General features: G+C 41.3%; 1 protein-coding gene across 1 annotated transcript in view; it reads left to right on the top strand.

The window, feature by feature from the left end:
* The window catches only part of astn1 (astrotactin 1), a 2,838,691-nt gene that overhangs the window by 2,397,095 nt on the left and 416,786 nt on the right, over positions 1 to 24,810 (top strand). Inside the window, exon 16 of the mRNA XM_063063753.1 lies at positions 10,089 to 10,277. Coding sequence (XP_062919823.1) covers positions 10,089 to 10,277 — 189 coding nt within the window. The remainder of the gene's footprint in view (positions 1 to 10,088; positions 10,278 to 24,810) is intronic.

Genomic DNA, 24,810 nt, shown 5'->3' with positions numbered 1-24,810 from the left:
ATTGAAGTTCTTCTTTAAGGCTGTGTGGATCCCAGCAAAGCAGATGGAAGTACAGCATCATCTCCCATATGGCTTGCCAGATCAGAAATCTACTGCCCCACCTGTGGCAGAATCTGCAGATTACAGAAAGACTTCACCAGCCACCTCAGATGCAAGGAACTGTAATGAAAGCGCATCATCTCAATCCTAACAGAAGCCATGAAGAAAGAGTAAGATTAGAACTAAAATGATGAGGTGATAGTTGCTTTAATAGGATTTCTTCTGATTTTTTTTTTGAAGAAGTCATGCCTATATTTTTCTCTTTGTCAGGTTGATGCCAGTATTATTACAAAGCTTGTCAGAGCAGCAGGAAGTGTTGGACATGTCTTCAGTCCAACCATAGTGCAGTCAATTGACTTTGTGACATCTAGTGTATTTAGTTACATCACAATACAAATTGAATTGCATCAGATTGTCTGAAGAATGACTCGCTTCTGCAGTGGGGACTTCAGAAAGAGGTCAAGCTAGATGATCCATTTAGTTTTTCTGGCTGAAGATGTCTGGACATGAAAAGATAAGAGGTTTAAATCAATCTTGGGGGGATTTCTTAATACCCAGTTTTACTCACGGTTCCCAACTCTGTTTTTATTTCTTCATAAAATAATCTTCACATCACCCGTTAAGTCTCACTCCACTCCCTAGCCATTGGCTACCTGTTGTACATTGTTTGATATACATTCTCACCAACACCCCCGCTCTCCTCTCTACCATACCTCATTAGAAAGCATATGTATGGTGAGTAATTGTTGGTCATTTACCTTTCATTCATGGACAATATACTTTTAACTATTAAACAGTGCTTAAAGACACTTAGAAATAATCATTGCTGATGGCTGTTCCAGATGAGTCCCCGAAGTTTGGCAAAACTGGCCCATAGCCCAGAGACTGACATTCAAGACTTGGCTAGGAAAATATTTTTTCAGGCAACACACACAAAATGCTGAAGGAACTCAGCAGGCCAGGCCTCACCTATGGAAAATAGTACAGTTGACGTATCAAGCCAAGACCTTTCAGCAGTCCTGTTGTTTGTGTTGCTTGGGTTTCCAGCATCTGCAGATGTTTTTTTTTGTTTGTAAATAATTTTGAAGAGTGCTTTTGTTGTCAGTCTAAATGTAATGCAAGAATATTGTCAGCTTCATGACTGGTGAGCTAAGGGGAGATGGTCTATGGTAGGGCCAGAGTCTCTATCAGGAGTTACCCACGTGGAAGTACTGAAGTGCTGAACTGGAGCTTGGTTATTCCCGTAGTGGTACTTGCACTTCCTACCCGCAGCCCCGCAGCCCCCAAATGGAAAGGAAAAGGGAGGGCAAGACTAAGGATGGGGTAGGGAGAGGTGTCATGGTCTGGATCGGGGTCTCTTTAAATTTACCTTGTTTATGTTACGATCCGCACCGTTGATTCCCTGTTTTCCCGTATCCCTCGGCTTTGGTGATTAGAGGCAATTAACGCTCGGCTGAACCGGTAATTTATAGTCTCTGGCTTTCAGCTGTTCAGCGCGGGAGCATCTGCAAAGTCATCAAAGGTACGGTGTGCCAATGTCATCTGGCTGTAGCAAGCCCAGTCTCTGCCGAAGCGAGTGCCGGTAATTCGCCCTTCCTCACCGGAGCAACCCTGTCCAGTTACCTTGCCGAAGCGAGCCTGCAAAGTTTCCTCATCAAGGTGGGTCCGTCAGTTAACCCGCCAGAGAGAATCAGAAGCTGCTGTCTACTGTTCCTGGGCCGAGTTTAGAACTCGCCACTATTGGGAGGTTCCAAGTACCACGACCTGGCTCTGGCAGCATCCAAGTACCACGTCCAAGTCCTGGCTGCGGCGGCATCCAAGTACCACGTCCAAGTTCTGGCTCTGGTGGCATCCAAGTACCACGTCCAAGTCCTGGCTCCGGCAGCATCCGAGTACCAGGTCAAGTCCTGGCCCTGGCAGCATCCGAGTACCAAGTCAAGTCCTGGCTCCGGCAGCATCCGAGTACCAAGTCAAGTCCTTTCCCTGGCAGCATCTGAGTACCAAGTCAAGTCCTGTCCCTAGCAGCATTCGAGTACCAAGTCAAGTCCTGGCCCTGACGGCATCCAAGTACCTAGTCAAGTCCTGGCTCTGGCGGTCTGTGATTCCTGTCCTACCCCCCCTGTCTGAATCTCTTCTCTGCCCTTCTCGCCTCTAGCCTTCGTCTGTAGCCCTCGCCTGCACCTCGGTCTAGTTCTATCGCTGGAGCTAGATAGGAACTGTGTTGTTCTTTGGTGTTTGCCTTGTCTTGTCCTCACCTCCGTGGGGTAAGTTGGGCCGTCTTGCTATTGCCCTGCGGGGGAGTCATGAGTCCCGGCCCAGTGTCCTGTTCCCAAGGAGGGGTCCCGACTCTGTGTTCTGTTTATGTGTCCATGGTTCCATGTACCTGCTCTCCTGAGACCAAGGCTCTGTTTTTCCATGTTCCTCCTCTCCCTAGCCCATGCCATGTCCATGCCTGGTTCTGGGGTCCTTGCCCAGTCTCGGGCTCGGAGTCCATACCCTAGCCTCTTCATGTCTCCTCCAGTTCTGGAGTCCAATTCTGAGTCCTAGCCCAGACCCCTAGTCCCAGCCTAGTAGTAGTCCTGAGTCGTCCAGTTCGCTACTCCTGCTCCTGCCTTGCTCTCCTGGTATCGAACAATAAACTAAATCTAAGTAACCTCACAAGATGTGTCTTGCATTGGGGTCCACCCTTGCTCCCAATGCCCCCACCATTGTGACAAGAGGAAGATGCAGGAATGGGGAAGGAGAGGGGAGTGGAAAGGGAGGGGGGTGGGAAGAAGCAGAGTGAGGAATGGGGAGAAGAGAGGCAGCTTTAAGGGAGTAGGGAGAAGAAGGGTGAAGTGGGTGGGGAGTGGCAGTGAGAAGAGCAGTAGAGTGAGGGGAAGGGAGAAGATTCTATTGGGTGAATGGTAGGAGGAACACAGCAAGGATTGCGAGAGGCAAATTGAGGAATTTAAATCAAATAAAAGTAATAAAATCCTTCATAAGTTTTAACAAGTAGGGGTGCATCAGACTTTGCACAATCCTCTGTTACACAATGCTTCCCGGCTGTCACTAAGCAGTTATTTATGCTTCTGTTTTTGAAAGATTTCTCTTGTTAGTGACCAGAAAACACTTTGTAGACAAACAATTCTGTTCTGTTTATGCACTTGGCCACCAACTAGATGAGTGGAATGACCGGTGCTCTGAAATTTACCCGTTATCATTTGAGGTGAGTTGCACAACGAACATGCCATTCTGTTTTTGATATTTAGCTAACTCGAGGAACTGTTTGCGTGTTGAATGGAGAACCGCAGGAATGCAGACAACTGGCATTAGCTTGGCATGCAAAACAGCTGGGTACCCTTGAGATGTCAATGGAATATTTGGACCAATCTCCTAAATCCAATTGTTATGAAAATGTTTTCATTTAGTGGCATTATTTTGCTATTTTATTGGTTCCTCAGAAGCTATGTATAATTACCATCTGGCTATCATTAAAGTGGTTATGGCATCGACTGACAGGATAATTTCAGCTTGTTCCATTCCCAATTCACATTCAGCTTTCTCACAGTAGTCCAACCAGATGACACCATTTAATATGCACAACTGTTTTCAAAGATAAGATAAAACAAAAAAGAATGTAAGCATCCTAAGGTTAATTGTATTCCTTTGAGGCATTTTTGTCGCAGAGTGCCTGGAGCTTGGCTCGCTAAGTGTGTTGTTCTTGTTCGCGGAACAGTAGCTGTTTGCCAATTTGATATGTCTGATATATTAGGATAAGGTTGCTACATTCAATTAGTCATTATGGACAGTCCTGAGGTGTGCAGTAGGATCATTAGAAGTAGTGATGACCACAATGTCCAAATAGATTTGGTTTCTTTTTACTATAAGTTACATCAGTATTGAGTTTTTATGACTCCATGTTGATCCTTAACTGTATTTGACTTTTAGTTAAATTATTGTAAAGAAGGACACCTGTGTCTGATTATAATGAAGGATACTAATGCCATAGCTTTTGGAATTCTCCTCTAAATATTCATGAGTCAAAGTAAGGTAGAAGATACAAAAGCCCAAGAGCATGAGTCGCCAGACTCAAGAACAGCTTTATTCCACTGACATGAAACTCTTGTCATGCTGAATAATGAATTCTTGATCTCCCAGCCTGCCTCACTGTGCCCCTTGCACCTTATGCATTGACTTACTACGTATTTTCTCTGTAACTGCAACAGCATATTCTGTTTTCTTTTCAAAGTTCATAGTAGGTTTATTGCGAAAGAACATATATGTTACTATATAAAACACAGAGATTCACTTTCTGCGGATGCGCTGATTAGATCCTATAACCATAATGGAGCCAATGAAAGACTGCACCAATTGGGCATTCATCGCTTCAGTGTCATTATGTATGGCATAATCTATCTGAATGGCATTCAAAACATGAGTTTATCACCGTAGCTCAGTACATGTAACAATATTTAAAAAATTAGCATTTTCCAAAAACACAAGAGATGCTACAGATGCTGGAAATCCACAACAAGTGCTGGAGGAACTCAGCAGGTCAGGCAGCATCTATGGAGAGGAATTTCAGGACAAGACCCTTCATCAGGACTAGACAAGAAGGGGGAAGAAACAAGGGTAAGAAAGTGGGGGGGGGGTTAGGGGGAGGAGAAGGAGTACGAGCTGGCAGGTGATAGATGAAACCAGGTAAAGGGAAGGTGGGTAGGAGGAGCAGGTGAAATGAAGTAAGGATCTGGAAGGTGATAGGTGGAAGAGGTAAAGGGCTGTAGAAGGAAGAACCTGTTAGAGAGGACAGTAGGACTGGGAAAAATGGAAGGAAGAGGGGCACCAGATAGAGGTGATAGGCAGGTGAGGAAAAGGGAAGGGGTAGGAGGGAGTCTAGTCTGCAGAATGAAAGTGAAACGGGGGGAGGAGAATTCAATGTTAATGCCATCAGGTTGGAGACTACTAGACGGAAGTCTGGTATCATTTACCAATGCCAGTTAATGTAGACTCAGTATCATTTGCAATCTGATACATTTGAGTTGTTCTATTAACATGGTGGTTAAGTTATAGGACAAGCATCCAGAGTCGTGAACAATTGGTTCAGGGACCCAAGTGTAGATTCCACCACGGCAGCAGGGAAATTTTCACTCAAGTAATTATACTGAGGGGGAAAAAAACACAATGGGAGTACTGTGTGCTACTCTGGGCACCATGTTTAAGAGAAAATGTTAGGACCTTAGAGAGGCTACAGGAAAGATTTTAAAGAATGTTACAATGGGAGAGTAATTTCACTTTCATGGATAGGCTAGAGAAACTAGAGTGGGTTCGCATAGAAAAGAGAGTTTGAGAGTAGATCTGATAGAACTATGCACTATTATGAAGACTCTGGCCCAAGTGGAAGTTTCCATTGGTAAAAGAGTTGGGAGTCAGGTGACATAATGTGCCAAGAATAACGTAAGGAAATTTAGGATCTACAATTCAAGGCATTGGAGAGAGGGCAGCGAAGGAAGCTAGCTAGATTTGGGCAAAGTTGATTGGCTGAATGGCTTCATCTTTTGCTGCACCTCTCGTGTGATTCTGTTGACTGACTGTATGAGGTAAGGATTGCAACCACTACCTCTTCTACAGATAAAGGTATGCTTCGTACATAAGGAAAGTGATTCTGAAAGACATTCCAATGATATAGAAGCAGGTTCAAAGCAAAAGCTAGTTTGTTTTATGTAAAGTTTTTAAATAATTAAATACACATAGTATTGTGTCAAAAATACGCAAATTTTCATACTCTTTTAGCAAAACATCAGCAAGATGTAACATTAATTGTATCAACTTTTACTTATTAAACTATTTACAGGTATTGTAGTCTGATAAGTTTTATAACTTCAAAACATAAAAGTAATTGATGGGGAGCCCAGGAAAACATGTGGTAATTTCTTTTTACTGTAGTGAGGCATGCACGTATGACTTGATGACATAATGATGTATACCATTCATGTACTTTTACACATAACCCATAAAGAATTATTTAAACAAAAAACAATGCTTAACCAAAATATATATCTGTAATATTGCTCAGATATTACTGAAATATTAAATACACAAAATAGTCTGTTAAGGAGAAAATGTTAGAAATACCCAGCAAGTCAAGCAGCATCGGTGATGGTAAAAACAGAATACACCAGGGGTCCCCAACTTTTTTTGCTCCGCGGACCGGTTTATTATGGACAATATTCTTGCGGACCAGCCGACCCGGGGGGGGGGGGGGAGTAGGGTTGCCAACGGACAAGAGTAGCCGTCAAGTATGTTGTGTTTACTCCGAGAAAGACTACCATGCCCATGAAGCCTTGCGCGGGCACCTGTGTGCGCATGCGTGTACATGCCGATTTTTTTCTACAAATCGTTTTTGGCAAATATGTTCGGCGGGGGTGCTAATCACGACCAGAATATAGGTAATAAGTGGCTAATCCACATCAAAGTTGCTGGTGAACGCAGCAGGCCAGGCAGCATCTGTAGGAAGAGGTGTAGTCGACATTTCAGGCCGAGACCCCTTCCTACAGATGCTGCCTGGCCTGCTGCGTTAACCAGCAACTTTGATGTGTGTTGCTTGAATTTCCAGCATCTGCAGAATTCCTGTTGTTTAAGTGGCTAATCCACTCAATTTCTTTTCTAAAAGGGTTTATGTAACGAATTTAATATTAAACACACAGTGCATATTTTCCTCGCATGAATATAGTGATAAGTCAATTATCAGGGGAGGACAGGGGAGCTTGAAGTAAGTGTTGAACGAACTTCCAGTAGAAGTGGTAGATGCAGGCTCGATATTATCACTTAAAGAAAAATTGGATAGGTATATGGACAGGAAAGGAATGGAGGGTTATGGGTTGAGTGCAGGTTGGTGGGACTGGGTGAGAGTAGCGTTCGGCACGGAGTAGAAGGGCAGAGATGGCCTGTTTCTGTGCTGTAATTATGGTTATATAAGTCAATAGCATCATAACATTTTAAGTAATGTTTGGATATTAAACATGCAGCACATATTTTCCCTGTATGAACATATAAAATCATTGCAACACACCAATATCGCTGAATCAGTGGGAGGCCTGGGCTTGTTTCCCTGCAACAAGACAGTCCCATCAAGGGGTGACGGGAGACAACGATACTGGAAGGGGGTTCCTTATGTCCAGTCTATTCCACAATTTAGTTTTCGTTGCATTCATTGCAGAAATATGTTGGAAATGGAAGCAACGTTTTCAGTGCTTTCGTGGCTATCTCAGGATATTCAGCCTTGTCTTTGATCCAGAATGCCAGCAGAGATGTTATGTCAAACATAATTTTCAGCCGACCGTCATTTGCAAGCTCAACGAGTTGACAGGGAATGAGGAAAGGTGCAGCTGACTCATATCGCCAAATCATACCGTTTCCTCGCAGCCCGGTAACACATGTTTTGCGGCCCGGTGGTTGGGGACCTCTGGAATACACGATTCAAGTCAATAAACTTTCATTGGAACTTGAACAGTCATTTACCTAAAGTGGTCTCTACAGATGCTGCCTGATTTGCTGAGCCTTTCCAACAGTTGCTTTTGAGCAACCTGAGATTTCCAAGCATCTATGAGTTAATTCAAAATCAAGCTGCCGTTCACTAGAACATAATTCCATCTATTCCTGATGAAGAGATACAGGAGGGAGTCTTGGTCACCAGGTACAGGCCATTAAGTGGTCCAGTTTCTTCACATAGTCCAAAGACATACCGATTGATACGTTATCTGGTTGTAAATTAGGCTAGGGTTAAGTCAAGGTTTTGCTAGGCAGCATAGCTGGAAGGGACTATTCCACACAGTATCACAATAAATAAATAAATAAACAAACAAACAAACAAACAAACTTACTATTATTCTCAAACAAGAGAATCTGCAGATGTCGGAAATCCAAGCAATACACACAAAATGCTGGAGGAATTCAGCAGACCAGGCAGCATCTAAGGAAATTAAGAGTACAGCTGACGTTTTGGGCTGAAATCCTTCTGGAGGACTGGGGGAAAAAGGAAGAGAAGTAGATTTAAAAGGTGGGGTGGAGGGGAGGGAGAAACACAAGGGGATAGGTAAAACATGGATGGGGAAGGGTAAAGTAAAAAGCTGAGAAGTTGATTGGTGAAAAAGATACGGGGCTGGAGAAGGGGGGTCTTTAATAGAAAATTGCTATTCTGCTAAAGGATCTCTGCCAGAAATGCCGAGTGTATTCTTTTTCATAGATGCTGACTGGCTTGCTGAGTTCCTCCAGCATTCTGTCTGTGTTACTATATCTCTTGTGTGTAAATTGTTCAAGCTCTGATGTGTGGGTACAAATTTTCAATCCACAGCTAAGACTCAGCTCTGTTAATTAAAGGGATTAATGTTTGATCCTGAAGTGTGTGTCTCAGAATAGCAATATCTATGGTTATATGTCACCTTATTTCAGTTTGCAGGTTTATTATTGAGCAATAATGCACCATCAAGCTTTGGAATTGTGTCCTTTAACTAAATTGAGCATTGTCAAAAATAAGAAAATGACCAAAGCATCACAGGTGAAAATTTAATTGTAACAATGGGTGCAATTAGTTATAAATGTATGGAGTTAGAAATAATGAAATAGAAATGGTTATAATTTGGGAAATTAAATTTAATGAAGTGGAAAGTTTGGAAGAATTGCTACTTCTTAGTGGAAAACTGGTCCTTTTCACAAAACTTTGCAATCAATAAATAAATAAATATTTGACCACTTTTACTCTTGAAAACCAGCAAATTGAATCATAAGATGATTACAATCATGTTCACTTTTGTGGCCGTACAGCCCATCGGCTCCATTCGAACATATTGCAGAGTAACCTGTTCTATCATAGCCCCAGATGGAGATCGAGGAGGAAAGTAGAGGAGTTATCCCAGCTGTCAGTCTTTTGGAATTCTGTGAAGCTGTCTGATTAGAAATGGGGGGTGAGGGTTAGGCTGGAATTTCATTGTAAAGATGCAAGGATTGGTTTGGAAATTGGTCTGCTTGGTTAGTTTGATAACCAGTTAAAGTGAGAAAGGTAGTCAGATGGTGGAGATGGGGAGCGCTTTCCTGCTTCTTCATTCTTTTGCTAACTTGATGAGTTGACTAGGCTAGCATAATTTTAACACTGACAACCTCTGAAGTGAAGATAATGAATGTAGAATATTAGGTTATTTTTTCAATATATTTATCAACCTATAATCTAGCCAATAAAGCTGACATTTCAGACTGCTCAGAGCTTCAGAAGCAACTATTCAAACCCTGTGTACAACCAGAGTGAGACATTAATAAGCACGAGTTCTGACATGCCATCATACTGAATGATCTCCGGCTTCACAAACCCATTAATACCGTTCAGTATTAACATGTAACTCCAGTTGTGCAAAAGAGCACCATTTGAACTCTGCAGCAATGATAAACCTGAAGCTCCAACCCTTATTTGTACTTGCAGTTGTACCCTTTAGTGCCTTGTGGTGCATCGGGTGGCATGTTTTTGCCCCTTCTTAGCACTTGACTGTTTTTACGAAGTTTTCGGATGACTCAGAGTCGGACTGTGGTCAGGTATGGCAGGGAGAGTTTTTCTTCCTTCTCTCCGTCTGCCTGAGATGTGGGACATTTGAGAGACTTTGAACTTTACTGTCCTCATGGACTTCTTCATCAAGTTATGGTACTGTTGCACTGTTGTAACTATATGTTATAATTATGTGGTTTTGTTAGTTTTTTTTCAGTCTTACTCTATCCTGTGTTTTGTGATATCACACTGAAGGAAATATTGTATCATTTCTTAATGCATGCATTACTAAATGACAATAAAAGAGAACTGCGTGTCTTCATAATCTAAAAAGTTGTTAGCTTGATGCTCAACCCAGCATGGATGGGAAGTGTGCAAGGTGTGTACTTGAGCATCGTGTGTAATAACTGGTTTAGATGTAAATCGCAGCTTCAGCTGCAGTAATTCTAAACTCTATGTTAATTGTATTGTTTGCTCTTTGCTATGGACATGTATAAGCTTGTTTCTTTTTTTAAAGTATGCATTATTTTCTTTTTAGTATTTACCCACGCTATCCACTCTTTGGATGGAGCCACTTTGAGGAATGACTTTGCATCTGTGCTCGAGGAATTTGGCAATCACTACATCCAAGAGGCACTCTATGGATTTGAGGAGACGTGTATCATTTGGTTTCCAAATCGCTCCGTTCAGAAGCAACTATGGATGGAATACCAAGATATCAGCAAAGGTACGTCTTGAAATCAGAAAGAGTGATTTGATATCAAAAAGAATTATAGTTTGTGGTTGTCAGGTCTAATGATCAGCTGTCCCATAGAAAGTGCATACTTAAAATTATGACCAGAATGATGGAGAATTATTTCAAGTGATTTTGCATCAAATTTGTTATAATTTATGCACATAAACCAAAATGTCATTGAGTCAGTACCTGCCATTATTTATGTAAACCTTATTTACAAAGTTATCTTGTGCTATCTTGAGTTGATGAGCAAGGTTAACTTTTGAGAGCTTTTGGTTACGTTTCCCAGTTTTCAGTGAGATGCAAGATGGTGGCCATTTTGATTGAGAATGATTTGTTGGCACTATGGGACTGTGGAATGCTGCATTATAGGTCAAATTGTTTGCCCTGAGCACAGCATGAAATTGCAGGACCTTGGAAACTGCTGTGTGCTTACATCATTCTGTTGTGACCTCTGTAAGGTTGTCTGATCACAAAACCAAGAACTGTGATGCAATATGTTTTAAGAAGTTTTCTGAGATTATGTTGGAGCTGTCAAAAAGTTTATGAGTCAATATTTTCAAGGAAAATTATGCATATTTGTTGTTATTTTTATCATAACATCTGAGCTACAAACTGATATATGTGTCTCCATACAGAATTGTTTTGGCTCTCAGTGAAATACCATTAAAACGTTCACTGATAAGTTATAACAGCACCGGCAAAATATCTGTCACATAATATGGTAGCTGACCTCAGATGAATGATTATTATTTTGTGTTTATTATCGATACAGGATTATCTTACACAGTTAACATTTCTATTGATGTGTCTGATACCTAATAAGTTTCAAAATGTAGTGATGAGGAAAATTGGAATGGAACCCATCACCTTGAATTTCTACTCCAAACCATTTCAGCCCATGAATTCCAGTGATTCTCAAAGTAGGCCTAGAGTGGATCTAATATACAATAAATAACTTATTATGATTTATGCATATAAACCAAAACGTTGTTGAGTCAGCACCTGCCATTATTTATGAAAACCATATTTACAGAATTATCTTGTGATTGAGTTGATGGGCAAGGTTAATTTTGAGAGCTTGTCCTGTACAATTTTATTCTGGAAAGAGAACAGGGATTAAATGACTATGGTGACTATGACTATGGAGAGAAAAGGATGGTTAAATTTTCAGATCAAGACCCTTCATCTGGAGTGTTCATTTCTCTCCACAGATCACCCACTGAGTTCCTCCAGTCCAGAAGAATGATCTTGACCCAAAATGTTGACTATCCATTCCCCTCCATAGAGACTGCTGGGCCCACTGAGTTGCTCCTGTGCTTTGCATGTTGAGGCAATAAGTAACTGTTTCTCTGTTTTCTTTTTACTATTGCATAGAATATTGATGAGTACTGTCTTTGAGTCGTGGACCAAGACAGTAATGTACAGGTCCTCTGGCCCAACGAGTCCATATTAATTTGAGTGCCCGCTCACCTAGTCTCATTTTCCTGCATTCAGCCCATGCATCTTCAAGGCTTAAAGTTTAAGCCCACTGTCACGTACCCCGTGACAGGTTAAAGAACCAGCAGAAATGGAAAACACTTTGGAATCTGGTATTGTTATTAACTAATGGTATTTATTAGTAACTATGCAATACAGTAATATAAAAATATAAATGTAGATAAATCAAATAGGTTAGCAATGATTTTATATATATATGTGTGTGTGTGTGTAAATAGAAAAACCCCAAGCTTCTTCAAATCTAGGAGTAAATGGATACAGTCTTACAATGATGAGTAAAGTTCAGTTCAGCTCGTTGTATTGAATTGAGTAGTGATGGAGAGAGAGGGATATTTAGTTCTTCAGATGAGCTGATGCCATCGATCTTCCCGTTGTCTTCCAAAACTTCCAAGTTAGCCAAACTTGACCAACTTAAGAGCCCTGTCTTCAAGTGATAGTTTACCAACCCAGACAAAGGTTGGATACACTAGTAGACTCCACAGGGGCGCTCTTTCACGCACTAACAATCACAGATCGATCCCTCAGAATCGATCCTCAGTCCCACACTCGTGGGCACCTGAACAGGATAGTGGTAACTTCACCACACCTTAATGTGTCTGCGTGTCCTGTGAAACAAGGAATTACACTGGTTTGAATACTGTTGTGCTGAACACCAGCTGTCCATCAAGTAGCTCCTCCCTTCTCTCTCTGTAGGAACTCAGAAGCTGCCAGTGTCCTTTTGCAGAAATTCCAAACAAACTGTGAGCAGTCTTCGCCCCTCTCTCTCTTAATAACAAGGTGCTTGTGTTGAACAACTCTTTCTCTCTCTTTGTAAAAGCACAGATCATAGGGATAATTCAGGACCCCATCACAGCCCTTTCCTTTGAGGAAAAATTTTGATGTATCAAAATTTTTAGTTTAACTGTAAATTACAAAGTTTGAAACAATACATGTATGATCATCAGATAATAGAGCAAAATGTGTACAATTTCTAACTTAACACCTAGATAAACAATCAGCTATAATGTTGTCAGTGCCTTTCACATGTTTTATTTTTAAGTCATATTCTTGCAAGATCAGACTCCAGTTTAATAACCTTCTATTCTTATCTTTCATCTTATTTAGAAACACCAATAGATTATGGTCCGTGTAAACCACAAGTGGTTTCTGGGCAAAACAAACATAGACTTCAAAATGTTGTAAAGCCAAAATAAGTGATAGCAACTCCTTTTCAACAGTGGAATAATTTTCTGGTGCACATTAAATTTCTTTGAGAAGTAAGCTGTTGGGTGTTCAATGTCATCCACACCCTTCTGTAACAGTACTGCCCCAGCAGCTTCGTCACTAGCGTCTGTCGCGATCGAAAATGGTTCATTAAAATCAGGTGTTTTGAGCACAGGATGATAACACAGGACAGTTTTCAGGCGTTCAAATGCCTCCTGCCAAAGGTCACTCCATACAAATCTTTCACTCTTCCCTAGGAGTTTCGTTAGGGGGAGAGCGATGTCCCTGAAGTTCTTACATAACTTACGATAATACCCAACCATTCCCAACAACCTCCTTAAAGCTTTCTTGCCTGTCGGAACAGGAAACTCAGCAATAGCTTGAACCTTGGCCTGTACGGAGCCAGTTGGCCCTGGCCTACTACATAGCCCAGATATGTCCAAACTCACTCTTATCAAGGTTCACGGTAAGATTGGCCTTGGAAAGTCTGTCAAATAGTTCTTCTACTGCGGCAGTATGCTCTTCCCATGTGTCATTCCAGACCACTAAATCATCAATATAAGCCTCTGTGTTTTCTAAACCTCTAATTACAGAATTAATCATTCTTTGAAATGTCCCTGGAGCATTTTTCATCTCGAAGGGTAAAACATTGTACTCATACAGTCCAGATGGTGTCACAAATGTAAATATTTCTTTGGCCCTCTCTGCCAAAGGAACACACCAATATCCTTTTAACAGGTCATTCTTTGTAAGGTATTTAGGCTTTCCCACTCTGTCAGTACAGTCATCCACTCTCTTTCCTTGTTCTTTCTTGTTTCCAATTTCTTGCTCAACCATTTTACTTTCCTCTAAATTCGTTCTGTAAGGATGCTCTTTGATCGGCTTTATTGAGCCTGCAATGATGTCATGCCCTGCAGCTGTGCTCCATCTTGGAATGTCAGAGAATAAATCTTTATACTTGCTAATTAATTCTTTCAATTGATTTTGCTGTATAGGCTCCAACTGATGGATCTTGTCAGTAATATTTTTCAAAACAATGGAATTCTTAAATCTTGTTGATACTAAGTTTGTATATTCAGCTTGTTAAAACTATCTGGTATCTGATTACCAGTCTTCACGACTCCATTTGTTTTCATAACAGTACCCACAAGTGCTATCCTATCAAACCAATGTTCCATTTTAATTTGAACATTCTGCAAACTCTGCTTTGCAAGGACACAAATCTTGTTAAGCATTTTTGAATTTCAAAACATAACCTAGCACACTGACGTATATTTTCAGATCAGACCACTGTTCTCTGAGCAAGTTCAAAGGTCAAACAGACTACACTCCAGTGTTTCTTGAACTGAATGCCAAACAGCAAATAAGAGTAGGGGAACCCCCTTCATCCCAGTTTTTTCAACTTTCCAGACAATACGTTTTAATCATGGTCTTAACAGTGGAGTTGAACCATTCCAAGGCTCCCTCAGACTCTGTGTGATATGCAGATGTCACAACGTGCTTAGCTCCCAATTCTCCAACTATCCCCTGGAATGTTCTCAAAGTAAAGTTACTACACTGGACAAATTGAATTTCTTTGGGCAGGCCTACCAGTGTGGAAAACTTGATGAGTGCTTTTAACACAGTCTTGGCCTGGATGTTTCCGGGAGGCACAGTTTCAGGGAACCTAGATGCAGCACACATAATTGTTAACAAGTACTGATAACAAGCTGCAGTCTTTGGCAATGGGCCAACACAATCCTCTATGATCCTAGGAAAATGGTTCACCAAAAGCAGGTATCAGTTTAAGTGGTGCTACTTGAATAACCTGATTAGGTTTCCCCACAACCTGGCAGGTATGGCGAATCCGGCAAAAATTCACAACATCCTTTCTTAAATTAGGTCAGTAGAAATCTTTCGTAATCCTGTTCACTGTCTTTCTCACTCCAAAATGTCCACCTAAAGGCATACTGTGAGCCATGTTTAAAATTTCAGCCCTGTAAACTTTTGGAACCACTACTTGATGTTCAATGGCCCAATTCTCACTTGCAAGCACAGTAGGGTTAGGGTTAGGGTGAGGGTCCTTCATTAGCACCCCACCTTTCAGATAATATCCTACTGATTCTTCCTGAACGTCCTCTTCTGTGAGAGCTGTCTCCTTTAACATGGCCACAATTTCAGGATCTTTATTTTGTTCCTCTATAAATTCCTTCCTTGTCATAAGGCGGGGTGGCTGGGAACGGACCCAAGTGCAAGACACAGACACTGAAGGACAAGGGACAGGACTAGGATACAGGGCGATGGCAAGGACATGGACAGGAAAACCAGGAACCTGGAACAGGACTGGAAAAGACAGCTAGGAACGCGGGCTTGGACGCCGAGCCAGAGACTGGACAAGAACCCAGTACCTTGGTCTTGCCTCTGGCTCGGACCCCAGAACTAGGCAAGGACGAGTCTTGGCAGGCAGGCAGGATGAGGCTGGAATCCTCAGGCTTGAGGCTAGAGGTGAGGCTTGGCAGGAGGCAGGAGGCTGGAGTCTTCAGGCTTGAGGCTAGAGGCTAGAAACTTGGCTTGGCTTGGCAAGAGGCTAGAGGCTAGAGGCCGGAGTCTTCAGGCTTGAGGCTATAGGCAAGGCTTGGCAGGAGGTAGGATGGACTCCGAGCCAGAGACTGGACAAGGACCCAGTACCTGGGTCTTGCCTCTGGCTCGTACCCCAGAACCAGGCAAGGACGAGGCTTGGCAGGCAGGCAGGACGAGGCTGGAATCTTCAGGCTTGAGGCTAGGCAGGAAACGAGGCGAGGCTTGGCAGGAGGCTGGAGTGCGCATGCGCTGGTTGTGCATGCAGCCTGGTACAGCCTTTCTGATTTATTCTTACTTCCTTCTTCTTACTTTTTAATTTACGTTATTTTTTGTATTTTTTTTTACACGGTAACACGTCAAAGCTGCTCCCTCTCTAACGTGCTGGTAGACAGAGTTTTATTTGGGTTTTCTTTAGCGCTGGAAATGGTTACATCCCGACATGTGGGACAGGAGCAAGGTCGCATTGTGTATCCCACGGACCAGGAAATACCGGCCGGCTTAGCGAACAGAGCGGCGGACACCCCTGCTGAAATCCAGCGGAAAACACACAGAGGGGGATCACAAAGCCGAGGAAAGAGGACCAGGTCGAGACAACAGAGACTTTTGGAGAAGAGGAGTTCGGTGGGTAATACCGTTCCAGCTGACCGGAAGTGCACTGAGAGCGGTAAGCGTGAAGGAGTTGGGTGCTTACTGTTCTAGCCAACAACGGATGGTGCAATCCAGGGTATATTACGATCAAGGAACGTGTCTGCAGACTGGATATTGAACTTTTTACTGTTGGACTTCGGCCATATTCCACCGTGATACAACACTTGGCGGCAGGGGAGGTCGTTCCTGCCTGTGGCCATCGAATGTGCAGCTCCTCCCATGGAGGGTCAGACACCCTGAGCCAATAGACTGGTCCTGGACTTATTTTCCATCTGGCATAGTTTGTATTTTTGTGTTTGATTGTTGGGTTTTTTTGTATTGCTATGTCTACGCTCTATTCTTGGTTGGTGCGGCTATAACGAAACCAAATTTCCCTCGGGATTAATAAAGTATATCTATCTATCTATCTATCTATCTATGAGACTTGAGGCGAGGCAAGGTTGGAGGCTGGAGACAGGAGACTTGAGGCGAGGCTTGGCAGGCTCCTCCTGGGCAGGGCGCGGATCACCACCCGACAGAGGCAAGGGACAGGAAGGGACAGAACCAACCCCAGGTAACAGCAAGACGGCCTGACTTACCTGGGTAGAGGCAAGGGACAGGAAAGGAGCTAGGTACAGGGTGGCTCCAGGACAAGACTGCAGGTGAGACGAGGTGAGAGTTACCAGCAAGACAAGGCAAGGCTTCAGGCAAGGCAAGGCAAGACAAGAACTTCAGGAGAGGCGAGAGTTACCAGCAAGACAAGGCAGGACTACAGGCCAGGAAACAGAAGGCAGGAGAAGGGATACAAGGAGTAAGGACAAGAACAATCCAGCAGCCATGCCTGGGTCTCTGAAGGTATTTATGCAGCCAGCCCCAATGAGCATCATCAGCTGCCTCAGTTAGCTCAACAAGAACAGAAACAGGGTAAATAGGAAAACCTGGAGCAAGGGTCGATGGACCGGACCGTGAACCGGAATATGGACTTCACGGACCGGACCATGACATTCCGAGATAAGGACAAGCCTTTCTCATCAACCTTACTCTCCAAATCCTGTTGTAACATGGAAGGTAGAGAAGTCTGTGACAAATCATCATGATTTAAACCCCTGGTTTTGCTATCATGGGCCTCAGTAGATTTTCTGTATGGATCATTAGCAGTAGCTTTGCTCGTTAGCTGAACTGTTGGATCAACATTACCTTGGATTGGTGTTAACCTCCTTCCAATGTTTACTAAACTCAGTACTATCACCAGACTTACAAAAACCATGTGTCTATTGTGAAAAATGCCAAACAATCCATTTATTTTATTCCTACAACCTTTATCTCGATTTGTCTCCAGAGTAACCTCTTTAAACAGCCTCTCAAAACCAAAACAATCTTTCTTCTCCACAACACCATTGTGAAAAGCAACCTCATATCCTTGGAGGTGCTTACAACCTGATGTTAAAACAAAATTCAACAGAGTGGCACATACATCTTAAATAGGCCCTTGTCCTACCAGTAGGATCAAAGGTCATGAAACCAATCCAAACTTCACAAATACTTTATTCAAAAGTCCAGAAACAACACTTTCCTCAATATCTTCAGTAAATTTACCTCACCAATTTTCATCTCATCATTAACTTTCAGAACACTGTCTAATACAAGTGACTGAGAATCCTCAATTTCCACTGGTACCAAGGTTAACCCCTTATTCACTGAACATCTGACACAAAAAGACTGCAGTCTTTTTCAACCGAGTCAGACTCCTTAGACCTTAACTGAGCTTCAACACAAGGTTCAGTACCCTGTGGATCCACAGGTACTTCAACAACCTGAACACAAGCAATCGGGACAGCTGCCTCTTCTGGCCTTCCATCACTTGTCCCAGTTTCAAATTCAAGGTCACCCTGAACCTCCCAGCTACTCTCTGAGAAATTCTCATCTGGAGTAAACTCAACCTCGTGGGTTAAAACAAACTCGTCTGCTGTCTTAGCAGACCCCCGCAGGGTGGTGGCATCCTTTTCATCTAGGTATGCCCTTACATCATGAGGAACACAACTTTTAAATTTTTCAATCAAAACCAGCTCTTCCAAGCTGTAAAAATCAGTAGGGTCTAACACTAAACATCGTTGCTGCAATTTCTCTATCTTTCCCAGCTCAGACCGCTTCTGCTTGTCTGCCTCCTCAGCCTCGAGGTGTTTTACTCACAGCTTAAACTCGAGCTGTTGCTGTCTTCACTTCTCCTCAGCCTCGATCCTTAATCTTTCCATCTGATACTGGTGATCAAACCCGCTAGGTTTATTTTCAGGAAACAACTCCAACTCCTCCACTTTAAACACATCCTTAGAAACATAATACTCCGCTATTATCCTCTGCATCTGCGACCCCCTCATGGTCGATTTCACCTCAGTAAGTTTCAACTTCTTAGCAATACTCAACAACTCGAACCTTCTGGCAACCTCTAGTGCCTCAGAGGTTGGCACTTCCAGAAATTTATCAACATCCATTTCTGCTGTGTTTTCACACAACCAAATAAAAAAGGTATTTTCCCCCAATCAATTCAAACAAGCCCCCAAACAATTTTTAGAAACCCGGACAAGCCCCCAAATTTGTCTCGTACCCCGTGACGGGTTAAAGAACCAACAGAAATGGAAAATACTTGTGGAAAAAGTGTGGAAACAGAAAAACCAAACTTCTTCAAATCTAGGGGTAAATGGATACAGTCTTACGATGATGAGTAAAGTTCAGTTCAGTTTGTGGTATTGAATTGATTACTGATGGAGAGAGAGAGAGAGATATTTAGTTCTCCAGATGAGCTGATGCTGTCGATCTTCCCGTTGTCTTCCGAAACTTCCAAGTTAGCCAAACTTGACCAACTTAAGAGCCCCGTCTTCAAGTGATAGTTTACCAACCCAGACAAAGGTTAGATACACTGGTAGACTCCACAGGGGCGCTCTTTCACGCACTAACAATCACAGATCTATCCCTCAGAATCGATCCTCAGTCCCACATTCGTGGGCACCTGAACAGGATAGTGGTAACTTCACCACACCTTAATGTGTCTGCGTGTCCTGTGAAACAGGCAATTACGCTGGTTTAAATACTGTTGTGCTGAACACCAGCTGTCCATCAAGTTGCTCCTCCCTTCTCTCTCTGTAGGAACTTAGAAGTTGCCAGTGTCCTCGCAGAAATTCCAAACAAACTGTGAGCAATCTTCGCCCTTCTCTCTCTTAATAACAAGGTGCTTGTGTTGAACAACCCTTTCTCTCTCTTTTAAAAGCACAGATCATAGGGATAATTCAGGACCCCGTCACACCACTCCTGCATGTAGCTATCCAATTGCTCCTCAAATGATGCTACTCTACCTGCCTCAGCAACTTCTTCTGGCAACTCATTCCAAGTACTCACCACGCTCTGCATGGAAAAGTTGTCCCTCAGGTCTTTTATTAAATCTTTCCTCCCTAACTCTAAATCTATTCCCTTTAGTTTTGTACTTCCCCGCCTGGGGAAAAAATGTTCACTGTCCATTTTATCAAAGACTCTCATAATCTCAAACATTCCTACAAGGTCGTTCTTCATTCTGCTATGTTCCAAGGAATAAAGACCTAACCTGGACAACCTCTCTCGATAAACCAGACCCTCTAATTCTGGCAAAATTCTTGTAAATCTTTTATGCACTCTTTCCAGTTTAACCACATCCTCCCTACAAGGTAACCAAAACTCTCACACAGTATTCCAAGTGCAACCTGACTTGAAGTATTTAAAGAGGAGGCAGATAACTTCTTGAAAGATCAGGGATTTAGCTGAGAATTGGAGTTGAGCCTTGAGATAGATCAGCCCAATCATACTGAATGTGTGGCAGGCTTGAGGAGCGAGGTGACCTGCTCTTGCTCCTGTTTTCTTGTGTTCCTGTGCTTGTTCTAAGCACAGGACCCTCTTTTTCCTTCCAGTTGAGATTTTTCATTTCAAAGTTATGATCTTTTGAAAGTCAGGGATTTAAGGACAGATTCTATGTATTAACAAATACTCCTCCATTTTGATTTTGGAATCACAATGCTATGTTTTTTTTTGTGTTCAGTCTGAATCAGAAATGAAAGTCACAGAAGATTAACGTAAATCTGTACTATCAAATAAAACAAGTCTCAGGTTCCATTCAGCTCAGTTTCTGTGACACATCTATTGTGAAGTCAAGTGTTACACGAGGAAGCAACTTAGGATTGCTTTTGGAGGAAAATAGAAAAAAAGTATTAAAAATTGTCAGGTGTTTGACCAGTTTGAGAAGTTTTAGCTGTTTTCTACCTGGTTAAAAGTCACTTTATTCATGTCAATTTGTTGTGGAATAATTCTACATGCTGTATATCTTTGGAGATGGTGATGCCAGACAAACCTTAATGATTTCAGATTAACTGTTCAGTGATCCAGTTAGTCTTTATTGTTTGATATGAGTGGTTGATAATATTTGATAACACATCAACACTCACTGCACTGGAAATCACAATTCATTGCAGAAGAACTACTGGGCCATGTTTCAGGGATGCAGTGAAACTAAATATAATTGCAGGTTGTTCTGTCTGACAGTTGCCTTAAAAGAGTAGAATTTTGAGATTCTAGGAAAAGCTGAAGGACACGTCTCAAACATCAAAAATAAGTCCTGTGTAATCAACTTGTGGAATAGTTGTCAAAAACTGAGGACTTCAGAAACAACTCAATATGAAGTGCAAAGCCTTCTGAGCAAACTAATGGGTAGTAATTGATTGGCTCCTTTGATGGAATGTTAGCGGATACCAAGGCTACACAGCAACCAGCGAACTGCTGTCAGGTAGAGCTCGAGGGTTAAGCCATGCATGCTCTTTCTTTGAGAACTCTGCAGTTCATGAAGTAAAATTCAGTGTCCTGACTGGGTCTAGCAGCAGTCCATTGGGGAGAGAAGGTCAGTAAATGGGGTCTTGGTGGGGGGGAGGGTGTGCAGAGATTACCTTAATGGAAGCAAATAGGTAGTGAGTTTGCGAGAGGAGAGATAGAATTAATTGGGATAAGATGGGAGAATGCCTGGAGACTGAGGCTTGGTGCAACAAATCAGAAGACCTGGGCCTTGGGGATTGGGTGGGTAAGAGACCTGGACATGATGTGGGAGCCATCTCCCGAGATTAGTGCTTACATACAGATACCAGAACTTTGGAGCTTGTGGGTGGAGTAGTGCCCAGACATTCTACCATCCAGGTCATTCTGAGTATATTAAGTCCAGAGATCTGTAGAGCACCTGGAAATCTGGAGGTGGGGCACTTGCTCAGGAAATTATGACCTTAAGAGTTGTGCAGAGTTTAAGGGGTGCATGGGAATTTTTTCAAATGCTGAAAGCAACCTTCACAGGTTGTGTTCTGTGATCCTGGAGACATTCTTTGATAGATTAAGCACGACAATGAAAGCATGGGAATGCCCAGTAGCTGGTGTTCTTTGGAATAACAGGGGCATTACTCAAAGGAACGATGCCCCAGGCAAAAGACTGACTTATCTCAACTATGACAGATATGGAAACATCAACCACGTAAGCATGTTTTGCATCTTGGTCACATTTATAGAGCTGGATAAATTTCCACAAACATATCTTGCTCTCAAAATAAAATTTTTCAGATGCGCAACTCTGGAAAATAAATGTAGCTTGTCTGAATTTCTAAGAGTAAATTACATTTATATATTATTTTGTACCTCAGGATATACAGTACATACTAAATATGCATGTAACAATGACTAGGGGATATTGTTAAGCCTAGAAAAAAAGGCATTAATGTCTTTTTAAGAAAGCTTTCCAATTTCATTTATTTAGTTAGAGAGCTCTTGGAGATTATAACAATTTTGAAATAAATCTGAAACGTTATCTTTCGTGCAGTGTCAAGTATTTTATGGAAGGTACTCTTCTAGCACAGTAATGACCTTCCTTGTTGATCTTATGTCTTCTTAAACTTTAAATAACAAGATAAAATAACTGTGTTTTTTCTCTTAACCAAAGCACGTCACTAAGAAGGTGCTCCGATGGCTCCTTGCATGTAAAATCCATCAGACAGGCCCATAGTTAGCTATAACTTATTGGTGAGAGTGCATCTTCCTAAGTAGAGTTTGAAGGAATGGGGCATTTGTTCAATGATTCCAGTGAGGCACTTTGATTCCATCCATCTTAAGCTTATAATATATTTACTGTGCCAATATACCTCCAAGGATACAAAATTCCAAACACATAATTGATTTTTTTTTTAATTTTATTTTTTATTTGGATAAGGAATTCACAAGCATCATGTACTTTTTCACATGTATAACCTTTTCCATTTTTTTATGTATAAAACTATAATTATTTATACATTCTTAGGTACACATTGAGATGATATAAAAAGAAATTAGACACTTAAATAGATAATTATGCACAGTAGAAATTCTAATCTATTAGGCCAAGAAATGGTGTTAATTGTTAAGGGAAGTAGTAATGATAGTGGATTAGTAATAGTTTCCATACATCTCTTCTGGATCACTTCTTCTGGTTCAAAATGTTGTGTGTAAGCCTATGTAACAACCATTATAGGTGTTTATATCCTAACTTGTTCATGCTTGCTCCTGCCCCCAAACATAATTATCTGATCCCTATGTACTTATTTACTTAATTTTATCATTTTTTATCCCTTACCCAAATCTTTTCCTTTACTTGTATTAATTCTCTATTTTCCAAACAAAAAAAAGACAAAAACAGTAAACATTTAGACTAGGGGTGCTTACATTAGCAATATTACTGAGTTGATGAGAAGAGCAGTATAAATCATTAGGAGATTCATCTAAAGTCTGCTCGCATTGGGGTTATATATTCAATCCATTTATTCCAGATTTGATAAAATTTTTCTTTTTGAATTCTCAGGGAGTAAGTCAACTTTTCCATTTTAAATATTTCCAAGATAATTTCGTGCCAATCTTCTAATGTAGGTGGTATTGGATTTAGCCACTTTCTAGTGATTGATTTCTTACTTGCCGCTAAAAGGGCCTGCAGCAACTTTATGTCTTCCTTCTGTTCAAGAAACAATACATGCCCCAAATAGAGCGTCTCAAAGTTCAGAGGTATCTGGGTCCTAAATACCTTAACTAATGTTCTATAAATACCTTCCCAATATAGACTTAATTTAGGACAATCCCAGAAAATATGGAAACGATTTGCCTTCTTGGAGCCGCACTTTCTCCAACACGTCACATTTGTATCTTTATATTTTTCCTGATATGGGGTCTTAAAGTATCTTATAATATTTTTCCAACAATGTTCTCTCCAAGTCAAAGAATTAGTCGAAGACTACTGAAAGCTGCATATTTTCCCCCAAGCCTCCTCTGAAAGTACCAACCCCGCTTCTTTCTCCCACTTCTCTTTAATATACAATGTGTTTACATTTTTAGCATGGGAGAGTGCATTATATAATCGAGAAACTGATTTACTAAGTATTGAACCGCAAGCCGAATTAAGAATCTTGAAAAATTCTAATTCTACTGTTGATAGGTCTGTATATCTACAACTCTGGTTAACATAATTTCGTACTTGAAGGTACCTAAAAAAGTCATTGTGTTCTAGGCCATGTTTGTCCTGCAGGATTTGGAAACTTTGTAATACTCTTTTATGTATAAATGAGAGGTAGGTTGTAAGACCTTTCTTTATCCATAATTCAAATCTTTTATCTCCTCTGTTGGGAAGGAATTCGGTATCATATGCACACCATCTGAAGAGTTTTAGCATGTTATTAATTCCACATGAATTAACCACCTTCTGCCATATTTTTAATCCAACTGTTTTTAAATTTTTCCAATTGGGCCATTAAGCCTTTGTCAGCTATTGAGGCCTGTAGAGGAAAACTGTTAACCAATCCAAATTCTATTTCCTTCCATCTAGCCTTATATTCCCTATTACACCAATATAACAGAAGGGTTATCTGTGAGGCATAAAAATAATTTCTCAGGCAAGGAAGAACCATACCTCCTTCTTCCTTCCCTAATTGTAAGGTGTTATATCGAATTCTAGGTTTCTTTCCTTGTCAAATGAAGCGAGAAATCCATTTGTCCCATTCCCTGAATTGATTATCATCCACCTCCACAGGCAAAGTACGGAAAAGATACAGTAATTGAGGAAGAATATTCATTTTTATAGTATTTATCCTTGAATTTAAACTTAAAAAGGGGATAAGATTCCATCTATGCATATCTGCTTTTATCTCTGAGATTAATGGCCAATAATTTACTTGTGACAGCGTTGAAAGATCCTTTGGCAGGGTTATTCCTAAATATTTTAATGATTTAGCTTCCCACTTAAGATCATATGTATCCTGCAATTTTTTGGATGGTGTATAATTTAGGGACATAACCTGCATTTTCTTTACATTTATTTTATAACCTGATATTTTCCCAAAGTTATCCAACACATCCAACAATGTAAACAATCCTATAAATGATTTTTCTGATTCACTCAGATAGACTAAGACATCATCTGCGAATAACGCCACTTTCTGTTCAATCCCTGCCACCTTGATACCTCTTACGATTTCGCTCTGTCTTATTAGTTGGGCAAGCAGTTCAATATATAGCGCAAAAAGGAGAGGAGAAATTGGGCATCCCTGTCTAGTGCCTCTCTCTAAAATAA

The sequence above is a fragment of the Mobula hypostoma genome, chromosome 12, assembly GCF_963921235.1.
Source record: "Mobula hypostoma chromosome 12, sMobHyp1.1, whole genome shotgun sequence".
Lineage (NCBI taxonomy): Eukaryota > Metazoa > Chordata > Chondrichthyes > Myliobatiformes > Myliobatidae > Mobula > Mobula hypostoma.
This window is presented reverse-complemented; position numbering and strand designations above follow the sequence as displayed.